This window comes from Aplidium turbinatum, chromosome 13 (genome assembly GCF_918807975.1).
Source record: "Aplidium turbinatum chromosome 13, kaAplTurb1.1, whole genome shotgun sequence".
In the NCBI taxonomy this organism is placed as follows: Eukaryota; Metazoa; Chordata; class Ascidiacea; order Aplousobranchia; family Polyclinidae; genus Aplidium; species Aplidium turbinatum.
In genome coordinates, this window is record NC_137484.1 from 1,076,118 (window position 1) to 1,091,259 (window position 15,142).

The 15,142-nt window shown below is 40.9% G+C and overlaps 2 protein-coding genes across 2 annotated transcripts; both read right to left on the reverse strand.

Moving 5' to 3' along the window:
• Positions 1 to 5,004: 5,004 nt before the first annotated feature.
• Positions 5,005 to 5,373, reverse strand: LOC145782350 (uncharacterized). The gene has a single exon (XM_082594133.1). It carries the CDS (start codon positions 5,371 to 5,373, stop codon positions 5,005 to 5,007), a length of 369 nt encoding a protein of 122 aa, XP_082450259.1.
• Positions 5,374 to 7,770: 2,397 nt separating this feature from the next.
• LOC145782351 (uncharacterized) lies at positions 7,771 to 12,006 on the reverse strand. Its single transcript, XM_082594134.1, has one exon. The coding sequence runs from the start codon at positions 12,004 to 12,006 to the stop codon at positions 7,771 to 7,773; it is 4,236 nt and encodes a 1,411-aa protein (XP_082450260.1).
• Positions 12,007 to 15,142: the final 3,136 nt, after the last annotated feature.

Consider the following 15,142-nt stretch of genomic DNA (forward strand, 5'->3'; position numbering starts at 1 on the left):
TGGAAGTTAGCTAGAAATAGCAAAAATTCACCAAAATCTTGAAATTACAAGAAAACTACACAACTTTTAGCATCAAATTTAATATCATCAGATCCGCCTGGCAATTTTAGGAAAAGTCAAGAAAAACCAAGTGCATGGCGTTTCAAATAATCAAAGGAAATATGAGGGGGGGGCCAAATCTGGCCTCCCTTTGAGGAGCAAAGTGTTAAGTTAGATCCAAGTTAAAGAATGAACAGTTACATGGAAAGCTTCAGCAATCAGCATACATTTAGAATTTATGAGCCTACCTTTGAGGCTCTGACCTTACTTATAATATCCTTAATGTTCTATTCAAGCAGATTAATTTATAAATTTGTGTTGTGAGTACCTCAAATTTTGTGTGAGATTCTAAATGTCTGAATTACTGAAGTTTGTTTCCTGATTTTCATCAAAATAAAATACTAGCTCTTTAGAATCATCTAATTCTTCAAAGATTCAACTCATTATAATATCTTAGCAGTTGTGTTTCATATAGGCTATTATCATACTTGTTTCTTTTACTTTAGTACAAGAGACCTCTGCAACTAAATGTTGCTAGATTAAATTTTATTACACTATTATGTGATATTATCCTCTATCACTAGGCTCGACCGCAAAGGCAATCCGACTGTTGTCGAATTTAGATGGAAATGGTTTATTAAATTGGAGCGAAATTACAATGATACTTGACGTTTTTGTCAACAGTCTCTCAAACCACAATCCCGAGTGAACACAACAGGAACAGTGAGAAGAGAAGTCGTTTTCTGAAATAACATAAAAGCACAAATCACGCATTTGCCTAAAACTACAAGGCAATAATGATTAATGTGAGTTTTTACATTGCTACATCCATCGTGAATATGCGTCGACCTTTAGCGCTCTGCGGACAGATAGTGTGAATAACAATACATTAAATCAGCAATAAATTTCACATAATTAAAATGTCCATACCAATTTTTGCCAAGTAAGCCGGTGAATTTCGGCAACAGCTACAGTCTGAAATTCTTTACACAGGATTCCAATGCGGTTACAATTCAGCTATAACAAATGAAAATAACGCGTTACGATACGTAGATAATGCGCAATAAAACTGTGTCAGCAAGCCTTCTTTAAGTGAACACAGCGCGTACAAGAATGATTGAAATGTCAGACGTTTTAACACAAAACAACAGTCGAATTTACAAATAAGCAAACAATTTGTACTCACATGAAGCAATATCTTTAAAGCTGCTTGTCCGAATTCTACAAATCTCGACTTACTAAATAAGTCCGAACTGGCTGACAAAACAACCCAAGTTCACAGATGAACAGAACTTTTGCCCAACGTTGGCTACAAACTGTCTGATAATATTTCAGGCACAAGTGCGCCTATTTAAGATAAATTTTTACATGTTTTGAAATTTCCAAATTATAATAAAGAAGCAACAAATCGAACACAATATTTTCGATAAAATCATGGAATGTTGTTTCTGTAGAGTGTAGGCAATCCCAAGGGGCGATGATTTCAATAAATTGTTACGTCACAATAAACTTGGAGGCACCGTGTTTTGCAAGGGCATATGAAATCACCAAAATGTTTTCCAAAATAAAGTGTTTTTTCTATATTGTTTTAAGCTAAGAAACTTTCCAGTACATCAATTGCGGTTGATGAATCGCCAGGAGAAAGCTGCTATGCCGTCAAAGAAGGGCATTTATCAATATATTATCACTCGTAAACACGTGAACTTCAAAACTTAGAAAGTGAAGAGAAAATATCTTACAATTATTTATAAAATATTGTCGGCAGGGATAAATATAGGAATCAATTATGGCTCTCAAAAGTTTAGTCTAGGTATAGTATGCCTTTTTACCTATAATTTGCCTGAGAAATCTGCATTTTTAAGCTTACCATACTTGTTTAAAAATGTTTTACGCTCGGGAACAAATGCCCTTTATTCACGCGCGAAAAAGTGCCCTTTTTAACATAACTCTCTCGCTAAAACTGCCCTTTTTTGAAAATTTGCCCACCTAGTCCCAATTTGTGAAAAGATGCTATGGATCAAGATAAGTCTTGGGCTCCCCACATTGTTTGCAAAACTTGCAAAGAACATTTACGTCAATGGACGAACAAAAGAAGAAAAGGATTGAGGTTTGCTATTCCAATGGTTTGGCGTGAATAAAAGATCATAACAGCGACTGCTATTTTTGTGCAGTAAACATAAAAGGCATAAACAGGAAAAATAGGACTTCCTTGCAATATTCAAACCTACCTTCAGCAATCAGGCCAGTGCTACACAGTGAAGAACTTCCTGTTCCTGTTTTTGTAGGGTTGTCACAATTGGATTTACTTCCTGACAGCGAAGACGAGCAAGCTTCCACTGACAGCGATTCCACCCTTGCTGAAATCGAATTTCCTCCTGCTATTTTGCCTCGTCAACTTCTTTCTCAGGGAGAACTCAATGACTTTGCGAGGGATTTAAATTTATCAAAGGAGTCTTCTGAGTTACTGGCTTCAAGACTCAAAAAAAAAAATATGTTGGAACCAGGAACTGTAATCACTTTTATCGGAAACGCCATGTCGAATTTTTGCCCTATTTTTCTCAGGAAAATGATATTGTATACTGTACGGATGAGGAAGATCTTCTTGAAAAAGCTTGGTGTAGCAGAATACAATCCTCAAGATTGGCGACTTTTTATTGACAGCTGTAAATGAAGTCTAAAATGTGTTTTAGCTTACTGCATAATGAAAATGTTTATGGATCTGTGCCACTTGGATATGCAACAACTCTCAAAGAAAAGTAGGCTATAACGAAGTCAAATTTGTTTTGGAAAAAATTTCATATTATGAACACAATTGGATCATTTGTGTTGATATGAAAATGGTTGGATTTCTGCTTGAAATGCAAGGTGGATACACAAAGTTTCCTTGTTTTCTCTGTTTGTGGGACAACAGAGCAAGAGATCAGCATTGGAAAATGAAACATTGGCCTATGAGAAGTGAAATTATTCGTGGCGAAAAAAATGTTCAAGCTCATTCTCTGGTGGAACGATCAAAAATTGTGTCACCTCCTCTTCATATTAAGTTGGGTATCATGAAGCAATTTCTAAAAGCACTCGATAAAGATAGAAATTGTTTCAGATATAGCCTATGCACAAAATTTCCAGGATTAACAATTGAAAAGTTAAAAACCGGCAAATTTGATGGGCCTCAAATCAGAAAATTAATCAATGATCCAAACTTCCCATCTTCCATGAATGAAAAAGAACTGAGTGCCTGGGATGCTTTTGTGAAAGTTGTTAAGAATTTTTTGGGAAATAAAAAAAGGCATCCAATTACAAAGAGCTCGTGTCTAAGTTACTCAGAAGACTCCAGGATATTGGTGTTAACATGAGCATCAAACTTCATTTTCTGCACATTCATCTAGACTAGGCCGACTTGCCTGATAATCTTGGCGATTTGAGTGACGAGCAAGGGAGGGGCGATTTCATCAAGACATTAGTGAGATGGAAGTCAGATATCAAGGGAGATGGGATGCTACCATGCTAAGCTGACTATTGCTGGTCTACTAAACGTGATGATGCTTTTGCAGTTCGACTGTTCGACTCCAGTTCGTATGTTCGACTCCAGCCACCCGCACTTGCTGTTGTTTCTCTGGGCAAGAAACTTTACGATAATTGCCTCTACCCAGTGATCGATTTCGAGTAATGGGTAGTACCAAATTTAGTCATAAGTAGAGTAGACAACCGGAAACAGACATTGCCGTTGGCTGCAGCGTGGGTCAGGTGTACGTCGGAAGGCGTGCACCGATGCATAGTGCTCAAGTCCGCTTTCCCGCTATGCAGGATAAAGATATGAAAAAAACAAACACTTTCGTAGATCTATTAGGCGCAAGTTTTATGGCAGACACTTAAGCAAGGTGAAGAATAAGGAGAAGCTATCATACCTATTAATCCTATGTTTGTGTGTACGTTTTTAATTTCTTTGTTGGCTTGCTAAAATTGCTTTATGTCTTTTGACAATATATTTGACTCGTGAATAGATTTCACATAAGCAATTAGGCTATGCATAAGTGCACTCATGCAGGGGAATCACCGTAACTAGACCTGATAGATAAAAACTGACTGCATTTTCGAAATCAACGACTACAAATCAGCTAAAAACTGTTGAAATATCTTCGGCACCACAATTTATTTTTTATTGGCTAGTGTAATTAATGTAACAACCGAATTTTGCAGAATCATAAACGGACCCTGCCTCCAACCGTTGTGCTTTTTTGCACGACAGGAACGGCTCCAAGGTTAGGCCTCATATCATCAGAAGCTGACTAAAAGTTTATTCAAGTACACACGAAGACACTTACTTGCAATCCATGAACAAATAGTCAACCATCATCAGAATGAAATTATTGAAAATATGACCGTCTACCGCTCTAGTCGAAACGCAAAAAAGAACACTTTCGACAAATGAAACACAAAGATTCAAACTCATGCGGCTGGAAGTCACTGAAGCGTGAACGCAGAACAAAAACATTGAAATAAGAAAGGGATCGCATAAAATCGCTTTTCCAGAGAGTAGGTATATCTTCATGCTATCCGGCTAGAGTGTGTGAAGTTGACAGTGTCTTACCATCGCTCTAGCCACCGCGAGTCTAGCCGATCGAGCAGTCTTGTTGCGGCTGAGTTATAGGCAGCACCTAATGAGATACGAAGATAAGAGCGGTATATAGTTTTGCACTCTGAATCCCAGCACGGCGTGTAGTTCTTTCTGTAGCCGCGAGGGATAGCTTGTTTAGCTGCGGATTCAATGGCATGACAGAAGTTTTTATAGGTGTCATCCACGTTAACGGTAGAAAGTGGTGGTAGTTCTGCCGCGTTTTGGCTGGTTATGAGGCTGTAACAATTCTAATTGGCTTTTCTGAAGTTCCAGCGCTTGGGATGAGAAAGACAAGCTTAGGGGCAGCGATAAGCAAAGGTCAGTGTTGAGAACTGCTATCGTATATCGTAGGCCTATATCCATGCTATCGTACTTCTCCAGCACACGTCTTCAGAAAGAGAGCTGTTTGTGTCAATGCTTGCAAAGGCCAGGTCAGGGTTTGTGCCCGTTCCCCAGCGTCCGGACCAGAAGCTGGCTGGATCTTTTGGGTTGTAAAGGAGGGCGAGGTTGTTGTTCGCAGCCCAAGCAGCCAGGCATTCTCCGTCGCTGTTGATGTACTTGTAACCCCAGTCGGTGTGCTGGCTGTTGAAGTCGTCAGCGTAGATACTAGGTGAGGGGAATGCGAGTAGGCCTATAGATGACGGGTTCAGGCGTGAGGATGGTGGCTTGTATACATTGATGATGCTATAATTTTCAATGCTCATGCAAACCCATTTCCTCATTGCCCGAGGAGTTAGCAAGCTTCTTATGAGCGAGCTGCTCGATTACATCGATCTTGCTGGATGTGATGGCCTTGGTGTTCAGCTATAGAATATTGGGACGACAATACTTGTCGACAGTGGAACTGCTATGCTCTAAAAAGAGCGGTTCCCGTAGTCACACATTTCTTTAGATAACCGCATAACAACGGCGTTTAATATGTTACAATGAACGTCTGAGATTGTTTGCAGCAACAGTTCACAAACTAAACGAATTTATTAAAGAATTTATGAATCAACAGTAGCCTACAAGTACAAAATATTTTTGGAAATCAAACACAAGCCGTTGCCGAAACGTAACATTACAAGAAAATCTTGCTGAAAAAGCAAGAAATAAAATGCTGATAAAGAGAACATTGGAGCATTTCTGAGAGTCCACGGAGAACCATCCATTTTTCTTTGAAACAAATTCTCTTAGAGGATATATGGTAGCCCTAATTTTAACATTTACAGACAATAAAAACTGCATTGAGACAAATTTCACATCGAACGTTTTCGACATCACAAGATGTCCTCTTCAGGAATAGCATACAGTAATTAAATTCATTGGAACCTTATTTTTTCCTTTTGATAAATTTAAGATTTATAGCCATTGTATTTTTTTAGATGTAAAATAAAATTACTGTATGTTATTCCTGAAGAGGACATCTTGTGATATCGAAAACGTTCGATGTGAAATTTGTTGCAATGTAGTTTTTATTGTCTATAAATGTTAATATGTTAAATCTGATTACATTACACGGATTTATATTTTCATTCTTGTTGACGTTTTGCAACTGTTTTCGACTGAAACTTTTGGGATGCTGAACCATAGTGTTGAACACCAATACAGTACCGCCGCCTGTGGTTTTACCGGTAGCCTACTGGTAACAGTAAATCAACAACGTGAAAATACAAAGAGTAAAGCGTAAGCTATTAAATCAACAAAACGAAAAGTGCATCCAAGCTTGTTTTATTTATTTTGTATGTAATGACTATGTAGGTCTTTAATGTTGATTGTATTTTGCTTATTGAGAGACTCTGAGTCTCTAGCTACAAAAGGATAATTTAGGGTTTCTGTCTAGGGGTATGATTGCCTACAAAACTTAAACAAGTTAAATGGAATGTTACTCTAAGTCACCAAGCTTTTTTGCATGGCGGCCACTTTGGCGCTTAGGAGAGCTGTGGCGGGACGCACTAATAAAATTTTAGGTAGGGTGACTCTTATGTTAGAAAAGCACGCATTTCGTACCCAGTGTTGTGTGCGACGCGAACACAACAGGTGCGGTAGTTAATTGCGCCGGTGACGTCACGATTTTCCTAATCCACCCGGCAGGACTGAGCAACCGTTAAAGCACGCCAACTTGAAGAAATCACTCGGTTTCCAATGACTGCTTCGCAGCAATGAAGTTTATACGGTTTTTCTGTCAAGAAATAACACAACATAAGACACTAGTCACAATTCAGCAAGCACAACAGTCGAACTGATAAACGTACCAAATTTGTTGACAAACAGTTCTCAATCCACTGTACGGTACACAAGTTCCACAGGTTGGCCAATGACGCACTGAATAAATAAATTCGCGATGTTACCTTACACAATTATTACGTAGGCTACCGTACCGTACAACCATAACGCTAGGTCAATAATCAGTAGTGAACATGAATCCACAATTCACGACACAAATCAATCAATCACACAATTCAGAATAACAAACATACCGGTAGTATGACCGGATCAGTAATGCCAAATGATGCACTTGTACGCGAAGGATTCTATAGTGATTGACTCTGCAATATTTAAGTTTGAAGTATTAGCCTAACAACAATTTACGCACATCAGAGATACGTTACGTTTGTTTACGGTAGACAGTCAACATTCAGTTATACAAAACATTATTACATCACAAGTACGCTCACCAGTAAGTTGAACTTTGAGAGATAGCAAGCTGCAAATATGGAATTCAGCCTACACGCAAATAAGTATGACCATAGCAGTTGTCAAACTTAAGTCCTGTAGAAATACATAACAGAGAAGCAGCTAACAAAGCATAAACATCAATCAATCAACTTTCAGTCACAAACTACAGTAACTAACAAGTTCGGCTAGCTGGCAAACTAGCAGCAAAAACGAAAACGTCTCGAAAGTTCCATAGACAATCTCGTGGTGAGTGTTGCCATTTGCAAATCAGCGATAACAATGAAGGGGAAACGACGCTAGGTGGCGAATACACAAATCAACGGGAGTAATGCAGTAAAACGAAAAGCAGGCCTTTCAAGGACCTGTTGAAAATCTAACACTCCCGGGCCAAAGAAGGGCCAAACTGGGTCATTCTTTTCATGAATAAAAGTTTTTTCAACAGTCTATTGTCATGTAACAGTTCAGTCCTTTGTCTCTTCCTCATCGCTTTGATCTTCCAGCAAAATCTCAACGGTGTCTATTGGTGTCTCATCTTCATCTGGATCATCTTCTTCCCTTTGGACAATTACACAAAGTTTGGATATTGGTCTCTTCAGAGATCCGGTTGCAGTCTTCACTTCTACGGAACGAACAACGCCGTGACGATCAGGAAATGTTTCAATTACTCTGCCTAGTGGCCATCGTTGTCTGGGAGCAGAGTCATCAATCAAAAGGACGATGTCTCCTCTTCGGACATTCTCCTTTTTGTGAAGCCATTTTGCTCTTGACATCACAGATCGTGGGTATTCCTTAACCCACTGCTTCCAAAAGGTGTCTGCCAGAAACTGCACATGGCGGTATCGATCACTTGGTCGGTAGCCATCTCTGTCGCAGCTTAACATTGGCGGTAAATTCGATGAAGAATTCAACTTCAACAAGTGGTTAGGTGTCAGGGGTAAGTCGCCATCAACTTCCAGTTTCACATCGGTGAGTGGTCTTGAATTGACGATGTCTTCTACTTCAAGAAGTAATGTGTGCAATGTGTCATCATCGAGTGGTTGTTTTGGTAAGATGTTCATAAGAATTTGACGTACTGTGCGAATCATTCTCTCCCAGGCTCCGCCCATATGGCTGGCTGTTGGGGGGTTGAATGACCATTCTATTCCTTGTTGTCGAAGGCTCTGGTGGATCTGGTTCTGATTCCACTCATCGATGGCTTGCTTCAAGATTCTTTCACAACCCACAAAGTTGGTTCCATTGTCAGAGAAGATTTTCTTGATGGGGCCTCTGCGAGCTATGAAGCGCCGCAAGGCATTTATGAATGCGCCAGTTGTCAGGTCTGGTGCCACCTCCAAGTGAATGGCTCTAGTTGTGAGACATGTGAAAAGGCAGCCGTATCTCTTAATGTCACTTCGTCTGTTTCGGACATTCAGCGGCCCAAAAAAGTCAACGCCAGTCTGTGAGAATGGTGGCTGTGACATTTGTAACCTTGCTTCTGGCAGTTCTGCCATGAGCTGTTGTCTAGGTTTTGCGGTCCTTCGCCGGCAAGGCAGGCATCTTGCAAGTACCCTTTTAACCGCAACTTTGGCATTAACTATCCAGTATTTTCGGTTAATATTGTTCAGTGTATGGCTTTCACCCATGTGCTTCGATTCGTTGGTATGACAATGTTCAATTATCAAGTCCGTTAAGTGGCGCTCTGGAGCTATGATAGCAGGATGTCGCGTTTCGAACGGTAAGTCGGATCTGTCGATTCTTCCGCCAACACGTAGAACATCTTTCATTAGGACAGGGCTGAGTTTTTCGAGTGGGATCCTCTTGGCTTTGGGCATGCTTGGATGTTTTCCTTTGGATAGAGATTTGATCCAGGCTGGAAAACTCTGACGCTGCTCGTATTTGATTAACTCAATTTCTGCCTCATCAAGTTCTGGCACACTGATTGGTCCTTTCAGTGTAATCTGGGTTTCGTTCTTCATGCGCATCAGTAAGTATGATTTGAATCTTAGGAACCAGGCTACTGATAGTTTCAGTCGGCGCAGAGATGAGAAGTAGGAGATTAACTTGTTGGTTCCTTGGCTTTCAGTCGTAGAAGCAGTAAAGGTTTCGATTTCTCTCTTTGGTTTGTAAGCAGCAAAGATATCTTCAGATTGTGGTTGCTGAGCGGTTTGATTGGGCCATTCTTCTGGGGGTTTCCTCAGAAAATCTGGACCATTGAGCCACATCCCAGAATTCATCAAGGCTTTGGCCGTCATGCCCCTTGAAGCTTGGTCAGCAGGGTTCTGCTTCGTGTCAAGGACAAGAAAATTTGAAATGTCAGATTCAGCACCGAAATTGCCTACGCCTGTTTCTTTTGGTCGAGTACCTCTAAGCAACCACCCTAAGGGTGTCCTGACTGCATCAGGTCCTTGCTTCGGGTTAGGTGCAAAGCGGCTTTCAATGCATCGGTGGGCGACAGCATGATCATTTCCGATCAACAATGTAACTGTACCATGGTCCAGTTGCTTCAAGTCAATGCCTTGGAGGTGCTTGTGCGTTTGCAGATACTCCGGAGAAGGCGCTGGAGTTGGCTTGGTAGGTATCTTGTCAACGACGATCACATCTCTCAGTTCTTGCACTTCGCCGCCAACTACTGGTAGAACTTTCAACGATACAGTTGAAGAACTAAAGGAATATGGTCCACTCGAAGACAGTGTTTGCACCTGGAAGTCACCAGATGGCTCAGGTTTCAGTTCAAGCATCTCTACAAGTTTTTGTTCACAAAAGGTGCGGTTTGAACCAGAATCTAGGAGAGCATAAGTATGTATTACCTTTCCTTCTCCTGTCACACGTACGGGAACGATGTCCAAGTAAGTTGCCGAGTTGCTGGTTCTGGAATGGAAGGTTTCTACAACTTCATTTGTGTTCCTTTCTGATGGTCTTCTTACGGGATCATCTGGCTGGCTATCATTTCTTCTATTAGCAATGGGGTTGGGGTGTCGTCTCTGGATTTGTTCTCCAGTTGTGACCAGATACCGATGTAAGAGAGAATGATGTGATGAGCTTCCGCATTCAGTGCATTTACCTCGGCTTCTGCAGTCGGCACGTATGTGATCTGGTCCAAGACAGTTTAAGCACAATTTGTTGTTCCTTACAAATTGCTCACGTTCAGTGACGGATTTGGCTTTGAACTCTTTGCAGTATTGCAAATAATGTGTACTATCGCACAGGATACATTGTATGAGTCGCTTGTTGCCAATTCGGAGCTGTCCGGATCGTTCAGTAGGTTTTGTCACTACGTTAAACAGTGAAGCCTTTTGTTTCCCTTTGGTGTCAGGCTTGTTAAGTTTGTCGACATTTGATGAAAAAAGTTTCACGCCATAGATTGAATTGGCAATCCTAGATTCGTTCGTTATGAAGTCAGCAAAGTGTTGGAATCCAGCCACTTTTCCAGTGTCATCATTGATTTTCAGAGCTTCAATTACCCACTTTTCTTTCAAAGACACTGGCAGCTTATTCGCAAGGCAGGTGATAAACTGCACGGTATCCAAGTTCGAAGCTTCGGTGTTTGAGTTCAATGATGAACAACATCTTTTTAACAGGACGGACAACTTCTCCAATTGCTCGGGTTCGTGGTGAGAAATTCTGGTAACAGCTCTCAAGCGTTCCTCACAAGCATGCGCAATAACGTGTGGTTGGCCATACCTCCGTTTCAATTCTTCCCACGCTTCATCATAGCAGTTGTGACCTTCGCTGCTGTCGGCAAGGTGCCTTATTTGTTCACAGACTGCATCACAGCAGTGCTGCATGAGGTAAGACATCTTCCTGTCGGGTGTCAACCAATCAGAAATATGGGACTTAAAACGGTGCCAGAAAGCCCAGAAATCGAGCGGGTCACCAAAGAATTTCTTAACATCTGGTTTAGGTAGAAGTCGTTCTGAAAGATCAGGTTGTCGGCTAGTATAATAACAAGGGTAATTTACCTTTTGGTCTGGCATTCTTGCAGATGTTGCAGTTGGTTCTTGTTTGTGCCGCTCATCGCCATGACGCAGAGGTTCCAGGTGTGTGTCTTTGTGAGTGAAGGTTTGCTGTGGCAATCGTACGGGTGTCATTGATCCAACATTGATAATAATCGAAGAAGAATCATCTTGCCAGAGTGCGGCTTCAGTTTCGGCAGCTTTAATTTGACGCAGGTCTTCAGCTTCGGCTCTCTCACGTTCAAAGCGAGCTTTATCCTGCTCTATCTGAGCTTTCTCCTGTTCCATGCGAACTAGTTCTTCTTCCTCTCGTCGCCTGGCATCATTCTGTTCTTTTGTCAAACGAGCTAGTTCCAATTTGGCATGTGCTTCACGTTGACGCAAACTGTACGTTGTACTCGATGACCGAATGCTTCCGGATTTGGAGCGGTGAGAATGGGTACGCAAGGACAAGTGATGTGAACGTAGTGGAGGAGTTTTAGTGTCTGTCCTCTCGCATTCCGTGAACCACTGTTTGGCTCTATCAGCAAATTCTTCTTTACCTTGAATGTAATCCCGTTTGGTTGAAAGACCTCCTGGAATTTGTTCATTGTCAGGGACATCGACACAAAGCGCCATTAAGGAGGCATAATTTTTGTCAATTTCTAACAGGATAGTCTGTACTTCTGTGAGGTTTTCACGTTTGCTCATCAGCTGTTCACCACGCTTGTAGCTGTCTCTCAAAGTATCAGCTGCTTGTTGAATAGCTTCAACTTTGGAATTCATAACTGTGTATGCAAATCCGCTTCGTAACAGCATAAGCTAACTTCAGCAAATGAGAGATGTCACGTAACACTGATGGGAACTAGGTAAGTAAACGCAAATTTGATCGTCAGGTTGGTGAAGATCAGCAGTTCGGTTCAATTGACGAAATCAGCTTCAGTTCAAAGATGGTTAAGCTTTGATGTCAAATTTGAAAAACGATGTTGTGTGCGACGCGAACACAACAGGTGCGGTAGTTAATTGCGCCGGTGACGTCACGATTTTCCTAATCCACCCGGCAGGACTGAGCACTGTTAAAGCACGCCAACTTGAAGAAATCACTCGGTTTCCAATGACTGCTTCGCAGCAATGAAGTTTATACGGTTTTTCTGTCAAGAAATAACACAACATAAGACACTAGTCACAATTCAGCAAGCACAACAGTCGAACTGATAAACGTACCAAATTTGTTGACAAACAGTTCTCAATCCACTGTACGGTACACAAGTTCCACAGGTTGGCCAATGACGCACTGAATAAATAAATTCGCGATGTTACCTTACACAATTATTACGTAGGCTACCGTACCGTACAACCATAACGCTAGGTCAATAATCAGTAGTGAACATGAATCCACAATTCACGACACAAATCAATCAATCACACAATTCAGAATAACAAACATACCGGTAGTATGACCGGATCAGTAATGCCAAATGATGCACTTGTACGCGAAGGATTCTATAGTGATTGACTCTGCAATATTTAAGTTTGAAGTATTAGCCTAACAACAATTTACGCACATCAGAGATACGTTACGTTTGTTTACGGTAGACAGTCAACATTCAGTTATACAAAACATTATTACATCACAAGTACGCTCACCAGTAAGTTGAACTTTGAGAGATAGCAAGCTGCAAATATGGAATTCAGCCTACACGCAAATAAGTATGACCATAGCAGTTGTCAAACTTAAGTCCTGTAGAAATACATAACAGAGAAGCAGCTAACAAAGCATAAACATCAATCAATCAACTTTCAGTCACAAACTACAGTAACTAACAAGTTCGGCTAGCTGGCAAACTAGCAGCAAAAACGAAAACGTCTCGAAAGTTCCATAGACAATCTCGTGGTGAGTGTTGCCATTTGCAAATCAGCGATAACAATGAAGGGGAAACGACGCTAGGTGGCGAATACACAAATCAACGGGAGTAATGCAGTAAAACGAAAAGCAGGCCTTTCAAGGACCTGTTGAAAATCTAACACCCAGTATCCAGCATTACAAGTTGCTAATATTTATCTTAGAATACCGTAGCAACAAAATTAGTCGAACAACGCTACTACCAGGCCAAACTCCTTTAACAACACTTTTGACTTCTTTAACATTGCCTAATAAATGAGGCCACTTGTTTTGCGCACTTATAGCGAGGAAAGCGGTTTCATCAGAATATTCATCGCCAAGCACGAGTGGTGTTGTCACTTCGCTTCACAAGAGATATCTTGCAATTAACAGTTTCAGTAAACATGGAAATGTTTGACACATCGCAATACAGGCAACAATAGTGACCTGCAAACATATCAGCGAAAAGTATGCTCCAGTAACAGAGAGAAAGAAACCACGCACCATGAAACAAACGCTTGTGGAAATCACCGAAAAAACGTTTCTATCGTAACTCATGAACAGTGTTCCCTCTAAAAAGCAATGAGTTGGTTTTTCATCCTTTTTGTGAGAGTCTATAAAACCGTCTTTCCTTGATTATTAGACAAATGTCACTTGCGGTGCTTATCAGCATGGCAAGAATTGTTGATTAACAACATTTTGCAGTACAACATTTTGCAGTACTAAGCTTAATATTTTCATAATACCAGAAAAAGTCTTTAAATTTATATAATATTTTTCCAATTTATTATAAATTGAGTTGGCACACCGACCTATTTTGCCAACAAAACTTGCAAAAAGGAACACTGCTCGTGAAACCCAATCACGGTGAAATGCACACTAGAGTTTACAGGGCATTTACAAACTTAAAATAAGCAACCCTATGCTGACAGACAATTTCGAAATTCGAAAACAAAACGTTTTAATCAACCACTGGGACAGTGTGGTTGGACATCGCATTGGAATAACTTTAAGCGACCCCCACCTAGAACTACAATCTGATTGGTCGGTCGGTGGAATCGCATGCAAAGTGAAAATATGCTTGTCGGAAAGTATTTTTTGCATTCATGCTCTTTAACTCATCAAGAAAAGTATTTTTGGTTATAGGCCTACTTGTGCGCTGATATTTTCTGCAGGCCGCACATATCAGCGTGGCGGGCCGCATGCGGCCCGGGGGCCGCCAGTTGGTGACCCCGGCTCTAACCAATTTAGTTTATTGCGATGGGTGTCAGAAAAGCGACATTCTCCCGTCGTGAATTTTACCTTGTTCTAGTGTCGTTTGGAATGTTCTCTTTTGAAAGTCTCGTCTGTCTGTTTTAAATGGAAATTCTTTTGGTCTTATGTGTTACTGTAATGTTACCAGTATTTTCCAATTCTATTTCATAATGTGCCTTTTCATCAGTAGTATGGTGGGAGTTCTGAAAGCGAAACGGTTACTCAGTTATGTTGTTTCAGAAATACGGATGTGGTGAGCTAAATTCCGTGAGAGTGGCATTTGTTAACAGGAAGCGTGACCTAAATTCCGTGAGAGCAGAATTTAGGTTTTAATTTGTACAGTTGTAACGCATTGGCCAATTGCAGTTCTCATAAGTTTCGGCTAAATGTTCTCATAATTTAAATTTGTTAGTTAAAAGCATGATACATGTTACAAACTGCGTTAAAAACACAGGTCATTGATAGATCTGTCACTTAGCCATGATCGCAGCTTTGTGGCAAACAATCCTGCTCAGAAAATTGATCGTTCTGCCTCCACTAAAGTTGGTGGGATGCTCAATGGTTACAAGAGTCAGGCCTGGATTTAGGGGGGGGCAGAGGGGGCAGTTGCCCCGGCCCCCCAATTTTTGAAGGGCCCCCCTATGTGGAAAAAAATGTGATTTTGTGTTATATTTTTCCTTTTGGCCTTTAAAGTTTCTGCAAAATGCTGTGCAGTACTGGACTGATGCTACTGAAGACGTAGAGATGGTTTTTGCACGGGGGCCCCCCGATCTAAAAGTGCCCCGG